Here is a 16,206-nt window from a genome sequence, read left to right as displayed (position 1 = left end):
CCATCTGAGGACCCTGTGGGATGGGACGGAGAAAGCAGAAGCTGAGGTGGGGGGTGGGGGGTGGGGGGTGGGAAGATAAAGTGCATCAAAGATGCATCAAAGACTCTCCTGACTGCTTTGGAAAAACAGGGGCTAAAAGCAAACTTGCTTCAGGCTCAGGCGTAGCAAAGACACAAAAGTCTAAAGAGATGCATTCTCTGCAGATTCATGACTGCTGCAGTGGGGCCCATTGAGGAGTGGAGGTAAAGCTTTAAGCACTACTGAATGTGCATATCTGAATGCTGTCTACTCCAGCGGTTCCCAAACTTCCATTGACATTTTTTATTTGATTTGATAAGAGCTTTTGTTTAAAACAGATCAGATTTGGCTGATTCAAATACGGTTTTATGTTTGGTTATATATCATTCCATTCTTTCAATCAGTTCATATTAGTCACATGTCTAATATCATCATATAGGCTAAACAGTAAGCTCCGACTATTTCACTTATGACATATTATTTATAGCCTTATACACTTTGCATATTATTCGCAAAGTAGGTTATAAACTCGTCACCAGATCGGTTATTTATAGGCTACTGTGCTCTAGAAGCACTGCCATATATAATATGACCAGTAGTTGGTTGTTTAGGGTTCTGTTAATGTTTTTAATATGACCAGTAGTTGGTTGGTTAGGGTTCTCTTAATGTTTTTAATATGACCAGTAGTTGGTTGTTTAGGGTTCTCTTAATGTTTTTAATATGACCAGTAGTTGGTTGTTTAGGGTTCTCTTAATGTTTTTAATATGACCAGTAGTTGGTTGTTTAGGGTTCTCTTAATGTTTTTAATATGACCAGTAGTTGGTTGTTTAGGGTTCTCTTAATGTTTTTAATATGACCAGTAGTTGGTTGTTTAGGGGTTCTCTTAATGTTTGCCCCCCCCCCCCCCTGCTATAACTCTGCGCCCCCCTTGGTGGTCCCGCCCCACACTTTGGGAGCCACTGGTCAACACTTAATAGAGCATTATAGAGGCTTATAAATCTGCATGAGAAAAATCCTATTCATTAGAGTTGCCCCAAAGTCACTTTGAGTGCAATGCAGTGACCATTTTTTTCTCATCCCAAGCAGATAACCTGTTAATATCTACCATGGTACCTTTTAGTCTAATGAAAGGTGTGCTTTCTTCACCCCGGGCGTAAAATAATGGTGACAGCCAACAACAGCCTCTGGCTTAAGCGCTGCAATTGACTAAATTAAAGCAAAGCTCCTCTGTCACCATCTAAAACTGTGTTATGATTTAACATTTCTCAATTGTTTACATTTCACACAGCCACCCCCCACCCCCCAACCAGATTAGTCACAACACAGTACGGTGGATAATCTGTCTCAGAATAGAAAGATTAGGTAGGGAGGTTCCCCTCAGTTCCCCCCCTCCAGAAATATTATGCAGGATGTCTGGAGAACATGGACTCCACATGGACCCCACTCACCTTAACGGTGACCCTCTTGACTCCGTCATCGTTTTCGTTATCGTCTTCCTCGTGCTCCACCACCCCCTGGGTGAGGTTGGTGTAGTTGGCCAGTTTGTTGAGGAGGGAGGACACCATAGGGGCGCTGTCCATCTCCTCCTGTCATTTTGAGAGAGAGAGAGAGAGAGAGAGTATGGATTTAGCCTAAACACGATTCAGTGATGGACTAAAAATCAATATCAATGGAAAGTACTGTTTAGGCAAAGGTTAAATTACTGACACAATATTGAATCATTTATATTACTTATTTAATCACAATAGGACAAGACACCTCAAAAAGGGCCATGTTTTTTCCATCGTAGTAGCTGAGTCTGTCAGGGTCGATGCTGTTGATAAAAGGGCTTCTCTCTCTCGGAGTTTCAGCTCCTGTCACAAAACAGACATAACATACACAAGTCGTTATCTTGTACCCAACTTTTAAACACACATTAAAAAAAAACATTTAATAGAGACATAAACATTTACAATAACTCTGTCCTCATGCCATGACAGATGCTTAAATGTTTCAGGGCCAAGATGTCAGGGCAAGAGCAGAGAAGTGAGGTATGCAGTGACCTCTGCACCTCTGTTCTTGCTGAACTAAATGCATCATACAAGTTATATTTAACCTTTCATTTATTTGCCTATAACAAGAAATCAGAAATTGTGCAACAAAACCAGGCACTTGAACATGCCGTAGAGTAAGATTAGGAATGTCCTCGTTCATTACGAATACCTAGACGCATCTGTTCAGTTGAGGCAGGGGGGGGGGGGGGGGGGGGCAAGTTTGTTTTGTCCTGTCTGGTCACATATGATCAGGTAACACCCTCTAATGAGTTCAGTGCTGTAGTCTCTATGGTAATAAATGACAATGTGAGCTATTTATAACTGCTTAAGCCCTCACAGCAGCCCATCGGTAAGCTGCCCAGAGCACCTGTGTACAAGACTGAAGGTGAGAGGTGCAGCGAGCAAGACAGAGAAAGACAGCCAGACAGCCAGGAGACAGAGGGGAGAGAGAGGGGGAGAGAGAGAGAGAGAGAGAGAGGGATAGTGAGAGGGAGGAAGAGAGGGAGAGAGTGGGAGATGGAGAGGGAGAGAGAGGGATAGGGATGAAGAGAGGGAGAGAGTGGGAGAGGGAGAGAGAGTGGGAGAGGGAGAGGGAGGAAGAGAGGGAGAGGGAGACAGAGTTGGAGAGGGAGAGGGAGTGGTAGATTAAGGGCAATAGACTAGTAAGTGAGAGGGGAGAGGAAAATGGGCAGATTACAATAGGGGGACGCTCAAGGACAGAAAAGTTAGAGGGAGCAAAACTCTATAAGATTTGTACATGCAAAATGTTATTGTCATTTCAAAACAAAGTCAGAAAGCAACACTGTGTTAACACCCACATATACAGTAGGTTTAAAACAAGCAAAACAAACAATACTCAAATGTGGATGTACAGGATATCACCAAGACAGAAATTTACATGGAATGAAATTTACCTTTTTAATCACAAAGTCCTTCCATTTCTATCAAACTGCCCGGAGTCACTTTTTTAGAAACCTCAGAGAAACAGCTCACCTGATTTGTTTGAGAGAGAGCTTCCACCATGCTCCATTGTAGCGGGCATGGCAGGCAGAGGACCCTTCTGCTTCTGCCAAAACTCTAAAAGTTGGCTTCAGGGACACTCGTCCTCAAACTCCCAGTGCTGACCTGACCACCGCTGTCCCTCACAGCTTGGATGCTGCCCTGAGATGGACCGCTTTCGGTCTCACAGTGGCGTCCGCTCCTCCTCAACGCTGCCCTCCATAGCACAGCACCTCACTGTCAGGCTGAGGATCAGGCAGAGTCCCAGTCTGCCTGTCTGCTCTAATCCAGCACTCCCCTCTCTCCCTCCAGTGTGTGTGTCAGCCGCAGCCTCTGTGTGGGTCCTCCCCCCCCACCCCACCCTCACCTCCCACTGGCTGCACTCTGCTCAGAGCTGGGGCAGCTGTTGGGACCTGGACTCGGACTAACCCTAACTGCTTCAGCCTCTGTCCTCATCCCTCAGCCCAGTGGACTGCTACATGGGGCAAGATTAACCCTCAGCAGGCTCCATCATTGGCTTAAAGCAGCAATACGGAGTTCTGTTCCAAATCTAGCAAGCTAACTACATAAAAGGCATGCAAACACCTTGCAAACACCGCCACAGCCCAGTTGGCACTGATAGAAGCTTGCCAACACACTTACTGTTGTCTTTTGGCAGTATAGTTGGCAATGTCATGCTGTGTAAGCTTTTCTTCCATTTTTGCTGGGTGTTCCAGCCCGGAACACAGAACTACATAGGGCATATCATGGATGGTTAGTGGGGAAGACACAGGTGTTTATCTGTCCTTCACATGACCATATGCTATCAAAATGAATTTGAGGATGGTACCAAAACTAGTTGCCTATAAAACCATACCTCAAAAAGTGTCAAAATGTTACATAGTGTTGCTTTAACTTCTAATAAGAGTGTGTGTGTATGTGTGTATGAGAGAGAGAGAGAGAGAGAGAGAGAGAGAGAGAGAGAGTTGGGTTGTGTACTGCCTATATTTCTCTGCCAAGGAGGAAACTAAGGAAGCACGTTTGTCACAATGATTCCACCACAAGTCTTGGATACATCCAAATATACAGAAAAATAGCAAACAGGTTCTGATATTTGTAAGAGCATTGCTGAAAATGCTTTCAAACATTACACCCATACAATGATTCAACCACACAGGGTCACTAGATGACAAATAGCTCACCAACACCAAATCAGTGTTGCTCTGGAGCAATGCTGCAGACTACAAGGCCTGACATGTATGCCTGTCATTCCATCTTAATAGGAGTATACTGATTCGACACTGATCTAAAATGTCTCCATTGCAAAGTATACCTATATTAAGAATACCCACAGCTTGAGATCTGAAGGAGAAAAAGCTCTCGCCTGCTGATGTCAATAATAGCCCGGTGCAGCCCAAGCTACCACTCAACTTAGTCTATAGTTTGAAAATGCTCAGTAGAGAAGACTTTGATCTACTAAAAAACTGTACCTACAAGCTTTATTTTCAAATGAGAGGGAGGGAGGTGCCACATCTGGATCTATTATTATTAGACATGTAGATATAGAAACATAGCAAAATGGTCCAAAAACCTACATAGGCTTTTGCTGTCCTAAGCTGGATCTACCAAGAGTCAATCACTCACGTATTTAGCCTTGCTATGTTCACGGCATGAGCTTTGAGCTAATGGAATCATTTTCAACACAGTTTGCATCTGTTCTCGTTAGCCTTATTGACATTACGAGACTTGAATTTGTCTAAACCAACATGATCTCTTTTAAAGTGCACCTTCATGGTTGGAGAACAATGAAGACCTTTACTGTAAGACAGCACAAACATCCCTTTCCTGAAATGCTTGGCATCTGAAATAACTCACAACTTTCCTTTTGCGTCACGAGCGTATGCCATCCTGTAAATGGTGAATAATAACAAACAGGAGGTGAAGAAAGTTTAAAAGCTCCCAAGACAGCTGTTACTGTCCCTTCTAGCCACTGTGTCCGGATGCCTTGCAATGTATTTCACATCTGTTGTGTAAAGTTTTTTTTAATATTTCAATATTTCAAACAAAATGTTCCTGGGTTGTAAACGCTGCAAATGTCAATGATAATATCACTTTCTTGAAACACTCTTGGAAACTTTGTAAAGGAAAAAAAAAACAGAACCCTAAGCTTTGTATACACATCGTAATTACTCCATCCCCGGAGCCATCTGTTGTGCCACTGATTACCCGGCAGATTTGACTGTGATAGATGTTCGTCTCTTTTTCAGTCCTGGATGACCCGATCCAGACCCCACAAGCCCGCTTTTATGGCCCATGTAAACTCTTGACCCAATCCAGACCCCACAAGACCCCCTTATGGCATATGTAAACTCTTGAGAAGCTGCCTGGTTTGCACAATGCACAATGTTTTTCCATTAATGTACATGAAGTTATAAATACTTGTGAAGTTATTGTTTATGAGTATTGTTAAAGTAACTGAAAAACTCACACTCATACTGTCTCACTCACACACGCACATGCACACATACACACACACACACCCACAGAGAGAGAGAGAGAGAGAGAGAGAGAGAGAGAGAGAGAGAAAAACAAACAAACACAGAAACACACAGACACACTGACAAAAACACAGATACACACACACACTCAGGGTAGTCACAAGACAGAAGTAGAGAAAAAAAGAAATTCAGACTGGAAGACAGACAATAGGAAAGAGATGCCTTCAGTTTTTATTTGATGAAGAAGAAACACAGTACCTGGAAAGCCATAAGCCCAAATGACATGAAGGTAGAGGCAGAAAGGAGCATTAGGAGAGTTCAGGGAGATAAGAAAATAACAAGAGGAAAGAACAGCAGAGCAAAAGAAGCCTTATGTTATTGGCACTCTCACGTCAGACTAACAGTTGCATTCAAAGGTTCAAAGGGTCACTCTTGCACGAAAAACACAAGTGTCCCTGAGCTACGAAGCAAACACATTCGTACTTTCAGCCAGGATGTTCAGTAGCTAAACATGACTCACAGGACAACACAAAAGAGCTGATCTCTCTCTCAGTGTCAGCGTGCCTGGGCCAGCCCTGGGAAGCTATGGGTGTGAATCCCAACATGGCATTCCTCACCTGAGCCTTGTCTGCCAGATAGCTCCAGAGCCTCGTCCGCGTCCTCCTCTGCTATCTCGATGCTGTCCTCCACAGGGACCACGGTGAAGTTAGTGGGCATTTTCACAGGCTCACACCATGTGCTACAACTCACCGCCCTCTGCTTCGGTATGAAGCTCTCCTTCTTCCTTAACTCTCTCCCTCTCTCTCTCTCTTTCTCTCTCTCTCTCTCACCACTACAGCTAATTGTAGGTACTGGGAACCACGTGATCTTATCTATCCAAATAAGGGACGTTGCGCAACTTTGTCAGAGTGAGAGCTTTACAACAAGTCTAGTGGGGTGTGGGGTGTGGGGTGTGGGGTGCTTCCTGGTTTTTTGTTGACATCTCTTCCTTTTTGTACCTGCGAGGGCAGGGGAGGAGCTGCTAGCCTGCCGTCAGGCACCAGTGTCATGACAATCAAGACAAAAGGCAGGACAGCGTGGAAGACATTCATTCCCCAAACCTCCCCCCACACACCAATGCTAAATTGTTCCCAGGGGCAAGACATGGAACAATGACACCATTCAGCCACTATACCACCACTAAAAATAAATAGCAAATACATGAAAATCTATATATATTTTAAATGTGAAGTCCCATGTATTTACCCTAAGCCAATGCATTCAGATATAATAGCCATTTTCCTCCTGATAATAAAGGTTAATGAGTGACTTATCTGCACTTCAAGCAGCTGACAAAGTTGTATATTGACTCACAGGAACACCTATGTTACAATACTTTTTTGTACAATTTAAAGTCAGTTTGGTACAGTTACAAATCACAAGATGATACTTAATTGAACTTTTTATTGAAAGTAGCCTACATGATGTCCTTTTGACTGAGGGGAACAACTCAGACTTTGATTTATAAGGCTATTGTCTATCTATGCATAAAGAGCTTTTTGAACAACAGTATGAAGGGACTGTGGCTTTGTTGTTCAAGAAATTAAGAAGATATCTGTGTGTGGGGGAACAATAAGAAGGATAATGGAAGACAAAACACCATAAATTCCTCTCGTCGTTAAATCGAAATGTATGCAAAGATCACCTCCATGCTGTTCTTTAAACGAAGATCAAAAGCCATCAGAAAACTGAAACATACGAAGTTCCTGAACTTCAGACAAAGAATAGCTTCCACCTAAAAATTCCAAACTCTATTGGATGGAACGTGAGACATGATATTCCTGTATAAGTCCCTCTACATTTAGCGCAAACCCTTTGTTTTACTAACCTCTAAGGAGGTTTCCCTGTCCTTCACTTGGAACTATGCCACAGTATTAAATACACCAGTGCTGCCACCCTATGGCCTTGGGCGGTATGACACAAATCCATAACATCTTTAGTGAGACGTCCTTGTATTTTTTAATTAATAAAAATCAGATAACAGCAATGAGATAGTAAGGGTTATAGCTGGAGTCTTACACTTTTGGGGTGAAATGCATATGATTTGCATTAAGTGAGCACAGAGTGAAATTAAAACAGTACGGGGCGTCAAGTACTTTCTGTCGCCACTAGATGGCAGACGTAGTGAGTGACAAGCAGTTGACAGACCCAGCGTATGATAGGTGCAGTATGTTTTTGTCGCCGCCCAGACAGAGGTCAATCTATTTTCAATGCAAACACAATGATTGACGATTCGTGGAAAACCACATGGTGGTTTGAATACGTATTTATACATTTAGTCCAAAGTGATCCACAAATGTATGAGGAAGATTGATATTCCTGCTGAAGAAAATTTGTATCAGTACCAGAAATAAGCATGTCATGGACTTGCTTCCGCTCACAACTAGAAACGTGCCTTGAAACCAGTATCTGCGCACTTGTCACTCAACTCTGAATAAATCTGGCCTACAAAGTCAGTAAAAGTTAAGCTCAAGTTAATGCAGTCGACAGGTGTTCAGGAAGACAACCACATTGCTCAAAGATACAGTGTAGGAATAGGCTACTCCTTGTAAACTATTTTTGGACCATGGACAGAAGGAAAGGCTCTCCTGTAAATCTGAATTACCCCAAATGTCAATAGCCAGAGCCATCACTGGAAGCCAAAAGGTTAGTGAAGCACATGACAAAAGAGGTTGGCTGATGCCGACATTAGGGCAGAGCACTGTTAAGTGAAAACCAGAGCACATTTTCTATCTAGGCCAAGGAAGAAAACGGGACAGTCAAATCCGAAAGAGTGTCTCCAGAGGAAGGATTTCGTAGGCCTATAAAACGTTAAAACAAGACAAGATTTCAAAACAAAGTTTGAATAACTGGTTGAATAATTAGCACCCAACTTTGGATTTGAATAGAGGAATTTCATAGTATGTTTTTGGAGCTGTTTGATTTTGTTGACGAGTCTCTCTCTCTCTCTCTCTCTCTCTCTAACCTCTTCTACCGCCGCTCCCCTCCCCTCCCAAGCTCACGTCGTCCCATGTTGCTCTACTGATATCATCGCACGCGGGTACGACGCTTCTGACTTCTCCGTACTTGTTCGGACCCCCACCGTGAGCAAAGGCATTCGAAGATGCGTCGTGGCTTCTACGCATGACTTCGCACCGCTTGAAATGACAACGGGTCGCTGCATCGCTCTCTCCTCTATAAGTTTGAGTAACACCTTGCTCCCATTTGGATAACTGGGACTTTTGGTACTATTCATTTCATGGGTATCACAGAAGAAACAGCTTCAAGTTCAATTTACCGGCGAATTCAAGTTTTAAGATCGGAGCTAATAAGCAACAGCAATAGTACCTTAGCGCTGCAGTTATGGATAATGTATGTAGTTTTAACATTAAACGACTAAGGATATGACATTTGATAGAGCATTAACCCATTTAATATAGGCTTATACCCGAAGTATATCTTAGATAGTTGAACGTTTATTTTGAACGTTTAATGTGAAAGGATGCCTGTTCGACGGGGACACGTTGCGCCTCAGAATACATTCGTGGATACAATCATCCGTACATTTGAAGGCCAAAGTGAGTATTTATACATTATAAGTATACAATTTTAGACGGGGGACTTTAAGAAAGAAAACTCTGGCAAAGTTTGCGCATTGTTTTTTATAGATTCAAAATCGTACTCTTGGATTATCTAGACAAAATAAAAGTTAAAAACATTCATTAAGAATCAGTGAATAATTGTTGTGGTAATTTTAACAAAGTAGTAAAGAAAGAAAATGTATTACTTAGTTTGAGAAAAATCAGGTGACATAAAGCAAATCCTTGCCTTATAAAAGAGCAACCTTTATCCAATCGCTGAGTTACACTCTGAAATGAAAAGCAATAATTTAAATGTTGATTTGACCACTTGAATGAAATATACGTGTCAAACACATGTCCTACACTCATCATTGTTGTTATCCCAGCTCGTATGTGCATAGACATGTAGGCTTGTTTGGGGGCCAGATGTTGTCTTCCTGATGTTGTTGCGGGCTTTTGTTTTTACGTAGATCGCAAATTTATCATTGCCAACGCCCGGGTGGAGAACTGCGCTATCATCTTCTGCAATGACGGCTTCTGTGGCATGTGCGGCTACACCCGTGCCGAGGTGATGCAAAAGCCGTGCACCTGCAGCTTCCTGTACGGCCCGCACACAGCGCGGCCGGCCGTGGCACAGATGGCCAAAGCTCTACTGGGCTCGGAGGAGAGGAAGGTGGAGATCTCACTCTACAGGAAAGACGGTGAGACGCTGTCCGGGTGTTTACTGTGTGTCATAGAACTCGATGGTCAGATAACTATACCAAATCATTAGGCAGTGGTAGTTATCTGTGTTGTACAAAATTAGAAACTAGAAACTTTGTATGGTTGTATTCATTATACCGGTACATCAACTATTGCTGGCTCAACTTTCTCTGACAGATGCAGGGGGGAGAGTTTCAGGAGGTGGCACATACTTTTTTGTTGTTGTTTGAATGAGCTGTACATAACTCTGCCACTCTCATTCTAGGTGTTACAAAGTGATATTTGGTTATGCTGTTTTTTTTCCTTGGTCATACTAGAGTATAGGGAAATTGAACACATGGCCAGATCAATAGCCATTATGATCATAGTTTGCTTCAGACATGCCTCAGATCAAGCTAAGTGATGGGGCTAATGATTTATCATAATTGGTGTGATCCTCCTAACAAAAGTTTGTTTTGGTGTTCTTTTCATCAAATGTGTTGTTTGTCTAACAGTTTTCTCATATTCCATTGCAATTACTGGAGCTCTTGACACACGTGATGCAGTCTGTCTGATCTGTGCTCATGAGCAGAATTTAAAACTATATGACCTCTCAGTCTATTCTCATGCTCTGTTATGGTGTCAGTTCGTGCTTCAGTGAGGATGGCCCTCCTTGTTGCTTCTGTTTCCTGAGCCTCACTTTCCCCTCATGCCCTTTTAAACGAGGCCTTCCATTAGATGTGGGGGATTACAGACCAGGTGCTATCCTAATTATGGCTACCCCTAGTGATCCCTATTTTAAGAATCAGCTTGTCTGGATGATGTATTGATTTTCAGGACAGGTGGGAGAGTGCGAATAAGAACAATAGAAGCAGAAGACAGAGTCGTGATTGCTTGAAGGACGATTACTCATAACGCTGTTCAAATCCCAGAGCTAACCGCTGGATTTTCCCATGGTTGCATAAGAACTAACACAGTGTCCTTTAACATAGAATACGCGTAGAGCAGAGTATAGAGCAGGGGTGCCCAAATTCTTTCTTGTCAGGGGCCAAATATTAATCGGAGTCGAGGGCCGAGGGCCAAAACCAAAGGTTCATGTTAGGTCATGCCTCATTACATCGAAATGTATTGCATATGTGTGCAAAATTAACATTCAAATTAACATTAATAGTACTATACATACCTGCAAACTCAAAAGGGCTGAAAAAGGTGACAAACCAAACACAAAGATCCCCCCCAAGAAGATTTTTGTGATTTTAACATGTAAATTAAGCATTCTGGTGGTATACTCCAACAAGAAAATAAAGGGAAAAGACAACATTTGCTTCAGGTAAAAAAAGACACATTTATTAACATATCATACTAATTTGATATAATCTATTTAGGACATACACAGGGAAGATGTTAAAATCCCTGTGCCGTAGGTAGGGGACTGTATATAATGGCCAATCAACAAACAGCGAGTAAAAGGCTAATAATCTGACGGCAGTCGACAAGAGTGACCACGGATGTTTCGATAGATGGAAATACTCCCATTATTTTCTATTTGTATCCGTGAAAGAGAAAAATATAACAGTTAAGTGTAAGCTGAGGCCCTGGAGACAAGCGCCACTCAACTGCACTTGACTCCACAAGCAACCTCCACAAACATTTGTTACGTCAACACGAACAGGTGAAACTTGTAGCGAGAGATCGCCATGTCTCGACCTCGACTGAAGGACAGACTGCCCCAACTCAGATAGAGTATCTTAAATCACCATTCAATCGGAAACTTGCACATTGACTACTGTTTGTTTTCATTTTTCATATCAGCATTCTTTACACACACATATGTAAGGTACATATCATAGCTAGCATCGCATCTAGATAACAATAGCAACCAGGAAACACAACTTTAGCTGCAAAGTTATGGATCTGTATTGACAAAAGGTCAATAGCCCCCCCCCCCCTCTTGTCCCATCTAAAACAATGTTAAAACTGTGGCCAGTCAGTGAACTGCAACCAGTCTGTTAAATAGGACGTTGAGACAGACGCCCTGTTCGAAATGGGTTAAAATGCTGTCTAACAAATGACGTTCTGACTGATTCTGACCGGAGCGCGGGCCAAAAAAAATTGAGCGCGGGCCACATTTGGCGCATTGGGCCCCAAACTGGGCATCCTCGGTATAGAGTAGAGAAATGATTAGATTACCACAACCTACCTCGCAAGGATTCCAAAATGGTTCCACAAAGAATTCCAAAACACACAGAGGCTTCAAAGTAAAACCTTCAAGGCCTATTGTTTAGGGACGAGCGTAGAAATATATATATATTTTTTAAGATGGTCGACTGGGAATTAAAAGCATTATTAGCACGAAAGAATGACTCCAAGGGCAAGGTTGATCTGGTAAGCTGGAGAGCAAAGAGTAGCAGTAATTAAACGGCCCATAATCCTACCCCCATCCAACACCCTCTGCGCAAAGCATTGTTTGTTATAAGGGCACTGTTACTTTTTATTATCTCAGGCCCAGAGAGGCTTCTGCAGCCAGAAGTCAAAGTGACAGAGTGACCTCTTTCATTGATCCTTGGGTGAGCTATTTAGAGGAGTACACAGGAGAAAAGGAGCTTGAGAGAATAATTGCTCTTTCAATCAATACTTATTTTTGTAATGATAGTGAGAACCATTCAAATAATGAAGCCGCCATTTGTATGCATCTCTGTGAGAGGAGGCAGGGTTAGGGTTAGAGAGAGTAATTTGGTGCAAGGAGTTAGAGGGTCTCAGCTTTGTATTGATTTGGTTCTGCAAGTCCTGAACAGCATGCAGGGGCAACCAAAATGCAACTGCAGTAAGCCTACACATCGACATTCATCCAGTCAGCCGATTCATGAAATCTCATACTTTTGTACCAAATTACTCTCTGTATTTAGAAGACATTATGTAGGTTTTCAATCAGATTTGCATAAATAAATATCCCTATTTCCACTTTAATTTCCATTCCAGTGCTGTGTATGTTTGGATGTTCCATATCTCAAACTAATCTGTTTATTAAAACTTTTCATAGTTATTCATTTACTTCGGTCATTATATCCTTTATTTTTTAGCAGATAAACAAGCTGTAGTATTGTTTTTAGTGTGTTCTATTTCCAGCAGTACGTTCTCATTGTGAGGTGTATGTGGGGAATTGACTGTTTCTTCAGATGGACACAGTGTCAGACAGATTCAGCGCATTTGTAAAAAAGCGGTGGAGATGTCCATCGCATTCACAGTGAATCTCACCTGTGCTCATCATGGCTACACCCCCCCCCCCCCCCCCCCCCAGCCACACATAACTGTACTCCTTCACTTTGATCATCCATTGAGTATCCCACCACCCATGGAGACATAATCCGCTTAATTAAATCCCTAATTAATCAAATAACCCACAAATATTAGCTTCCCATCTATACACTCAGTGTAGCTAGAGTGTAAATTGAAGGACAGAATTTAGGATAAACATTTTTATGAATAACTCAGTTTCTTAAAGTAAACCAAAGAAAGTCACTCTGTCTAATATTACAGGAAATATGGGGCTAGAAAAGGTCATTGAGAATGTGACCTCTAATACTATAAGGTGAAATTCTGCAACTCACATAGTCATTCAGCTGTGGTGTTCGTCTGCCTACAGCATTTATGAATCTCTAGTTGGATTACTAGATACTACACTTCAATAATTCTTTGTATGAATTTGCCCCTTTCTACTTATTGTATTTTTTATTATAGATATATTATTTATAAGCCATATATTCACACTAGGACAGCCAATATACTGTGGCTACAAGTCATGCTGAGGAATACTAGCACTGCAAGATAGAAATGGTTCATGATAGCAGATTTATCCCCACCATGCCATGATGCATAATTTCATTATGAATTAATGGATCAATGAGTCAACCTTTGCAGACACACTGTTGTGGTAGATTTGCATTTAATATAGTAATGATCTGTTATTAACTTATGAGCCTAATACAAGTTTTATAGACACTCAAGCATGACTATCAAGCTGCTAACATAATTTACTATGCATCTTGTGGCTAGAGAATATTTGGTCTTGAATTTTAGCTGATTTTCTGTGCTCTGAGACTCCAGTGTAGGAATGTGACTAAGGTGTCACGGATGTGATTCATGAATGAAGCTGAGATGTGGGGGTTGTGTAATAAATCTCCAGCCCCTCTCTCCCCCCGATAATGAAGCCGTCCCCATAACATGGAGAAGGGCAGTCCTAATGAGCCACAGTGCAGTCAGCGACCCCTGCTTCGGTCAGTCCGCCCCCTCATTATTACCGCATAGTGTTTGTCAGCACATTTATTTGCCATGACGTGTAGTGTCCATATGATGCACCTTGGAATGCTATGATGGGGATGTGTTGTCACATGTCGTTGCCATGACGTGTAGTGTCCATATAATGCACCTTGGAATGCTATGATGGGGATGGTTGTCACATGTCGTTGCCATGACGTGTAGTGTCCATATGATGCACCTTGGAATGCTATGATGGGGATTTGTTGTCACATGTCGTTGCCATGACGTGTAGTGTCCATATGATGCACCTTGGAATGCTATGATGGGGATGGTTGTCACATGTCGTTGCCATGACGTGTAGTGTCCATATAATGCACCTTGGAATGCTATGATGGGGATGGTTGTCACATGTCGTTGCCATGACGTGTAGTGTCCATATGATGCACCTTGGAATGCTATGATGGGGATGTGTTGTCACATGTGCTGGTGCACAGTTGAGGGGAACACTCCATAGTGTTTTCTAAAGCTGTTAGTTGTTTTTTTTGGACTCTCAGATATCAAGTCACAAGCATTTGGGTTGAGATAAGCATCATAGAGAATTCCCACGGCTGGAATAACATGAAGGGGGCGATACAGCGCATGATCCACAGACAGCACCCACTCAGAGATTATTTTCAAAATTTCATTATAATGCCCTTGTTCTTCCTCCGGACTTATGCCAGCTTTATTTCCCCCCAAAGGCATCGTTCCCTGACTCACTAAGGTCAACCACTTTCATATGTTGATGAAACAAGAGAACCAGTCTTCACGCGCAGCCTGAAGTGTTGATTATCTTTGGGGTGTTGGAATGTGAAAACTCGAATAAGTCAATACAGCCATTGCAAGGCACTATACGAGACATTTTTTATTTATAAGCGTGGGGAGTAGAGACAAAAATATTTTGCCTCAGTACTTTTGTGAGCTAATACAAACTGAAGCCTGTACTGCCACACTGAACATGCCCCATCTATTCCTGCTCTGCCACTCCTGATTGATCTTATCTGGGCTTCTCTGAATAAGGAGTCTCCCAACTCAGCCGATCAACGGCTTTATCACAACAGTATACAGCATGAATTAGTTCACCCCCCATAAACATAAAGATATATTTCTATTATCCAATGATTCATTTCAAAATTAATTTAAACACAACATTTGAAACGATTAAACATATACTTAATAACAACATATTAAGATATGTTATTAATAACCCTTTGCTTAGATCCCTTGATGTCACTAGTTTGCCCATCGGAATACTTCATTAAGAGCACTGATAATGTGCATGTTTGGCTTGGTAGCTGGCCGTGGTCCGGGGATGCCTATAGCAGAAATTGCATGTGTGTGTCCCCTGACACTCCCTATGGATAAGGGGTAATGTGAGCTTAGAGCTACTAGTGAAATAGAGGAGAATGGGGAGGAGGGGGGGAAGCTAGTAAGTAAGGACCAAATGTCCTTCTTGACTTACAAGCACTGCATTGAGCCCTCTTGACATTGACTGTACAAGTTTGCAACATACTGTCATGGCTATCCTGTTTCAGTCCTGAAGGATGACCACCTTGAGTGCCTCAATGTTTGAGGGGGAGTGCTGCTCTACTTCTCTCTTCAGAATTCCCTACAGGTGGTCAATAGGGTTGATATCATGTGGCCTTCTTGGCCACGGCAGAATTTTGACCTTTTTTCACCTTTTTCTTGGCAGTGCATTTGTGAATTATTGATGGCATCAACGAAGCCCAATTCCCCCGCAACTTAAGCACTCCCCAGATGTTTTCCACTGTTGTGCTTCACTGTAGGGACCATGCCCGTCTCCCTGTACTCCTTCCCCTTGCAAACGCCATACACATTGGATGCCATCAGGACTCAAAATTGAATTAAATTCCCTCCGATTGAATCCAAAAAGATTCAGAACATTAGTTGCATTAGTTGCAGTATCCGAATATAGAAGGCTAAACAGGCTTTCCTGTGCCTTGGCTTCAGCAGCACTCATCATGAGCTCAAAGCTTACTTTGATGACCTGGACATTTGAGGGAGCTTGTCACAAGGCCGTATATTTATTTTCACTTTTTCTATAGTGTTCTTACTTAAAACAGTGATTTACTAATCATTTTG

General features: G+C 42.3%; 2 protein-coding genes across 2 annotated transcripts in view; one reads left to right on the top strand and one right to left on the bottom strand.

Moving 5' to 3' along the window:
- The window catches only part of slc12a7a (solute carrier family 12 member 7a), a 20,699-nt gene extending 14,225 nt beyond the window's left edge, over nt 1-6,474 (bottom strand). The window contains 4 exon segments of the mRNA XM_031562878.1: nt 1-13; nt 1,467-1,604; nt 1,777-1,871; nt 6,145-6,474. The exon segment at nt 1-13 is cut by the window's left edge and continues 134 nt beyond it. Of these exon segments, the coding sequence (XP_031418738.1) occupies nt 1-13; nt 1,467-1,604; nt 1,777-1,871; nt 6,145-6,244 (346 nt within the window). The 5' untranslated portion in view covers nt 6,245-6,474.
- Nucleotides 6,475-8,615: 2,141 nt separating this feature from the next.
- Nucleotides 8,616-16,206, top strand: part of kcnh2a (potassium voltage-gated channel, subfamily H (eag-related), member 2a) — a 40,665-nt gene continuing 33,074 nt past the window's right edge. Inside the window, exons 1-2 of the mRNA XM_042703725.1 lie at nt 8,616-9,123; nt 9,597-9,827. Coding sequence (XP_042559659.1) covers nt 9,048-9,123; nt 9,597-9,827 — 307 coding nt within the window. The 5' untranslated portion in view covers nt 8,616-9,047. The remainder of the gene's footprint in view (nt 9,124-9,596; nt 9,828-16,206) is intronic.

This window comes from Clupea harengus, chromosome 25 (assembly GCF_900700415.2).
Source record: "Clupea harengus chromosome 25, Ch_v2.0.2, whole genome shotgun sequence".
NCBI lineage: Eukaryota > Metazoa > Chordata > Actinopteri > Clupeiformes > Clupeidae > Clupea > Clupea harengus.
Note: the sequence above shows the minus strand (reverse complement) of the source record. Positions and strands in the feature narration are given on the sequence as shown.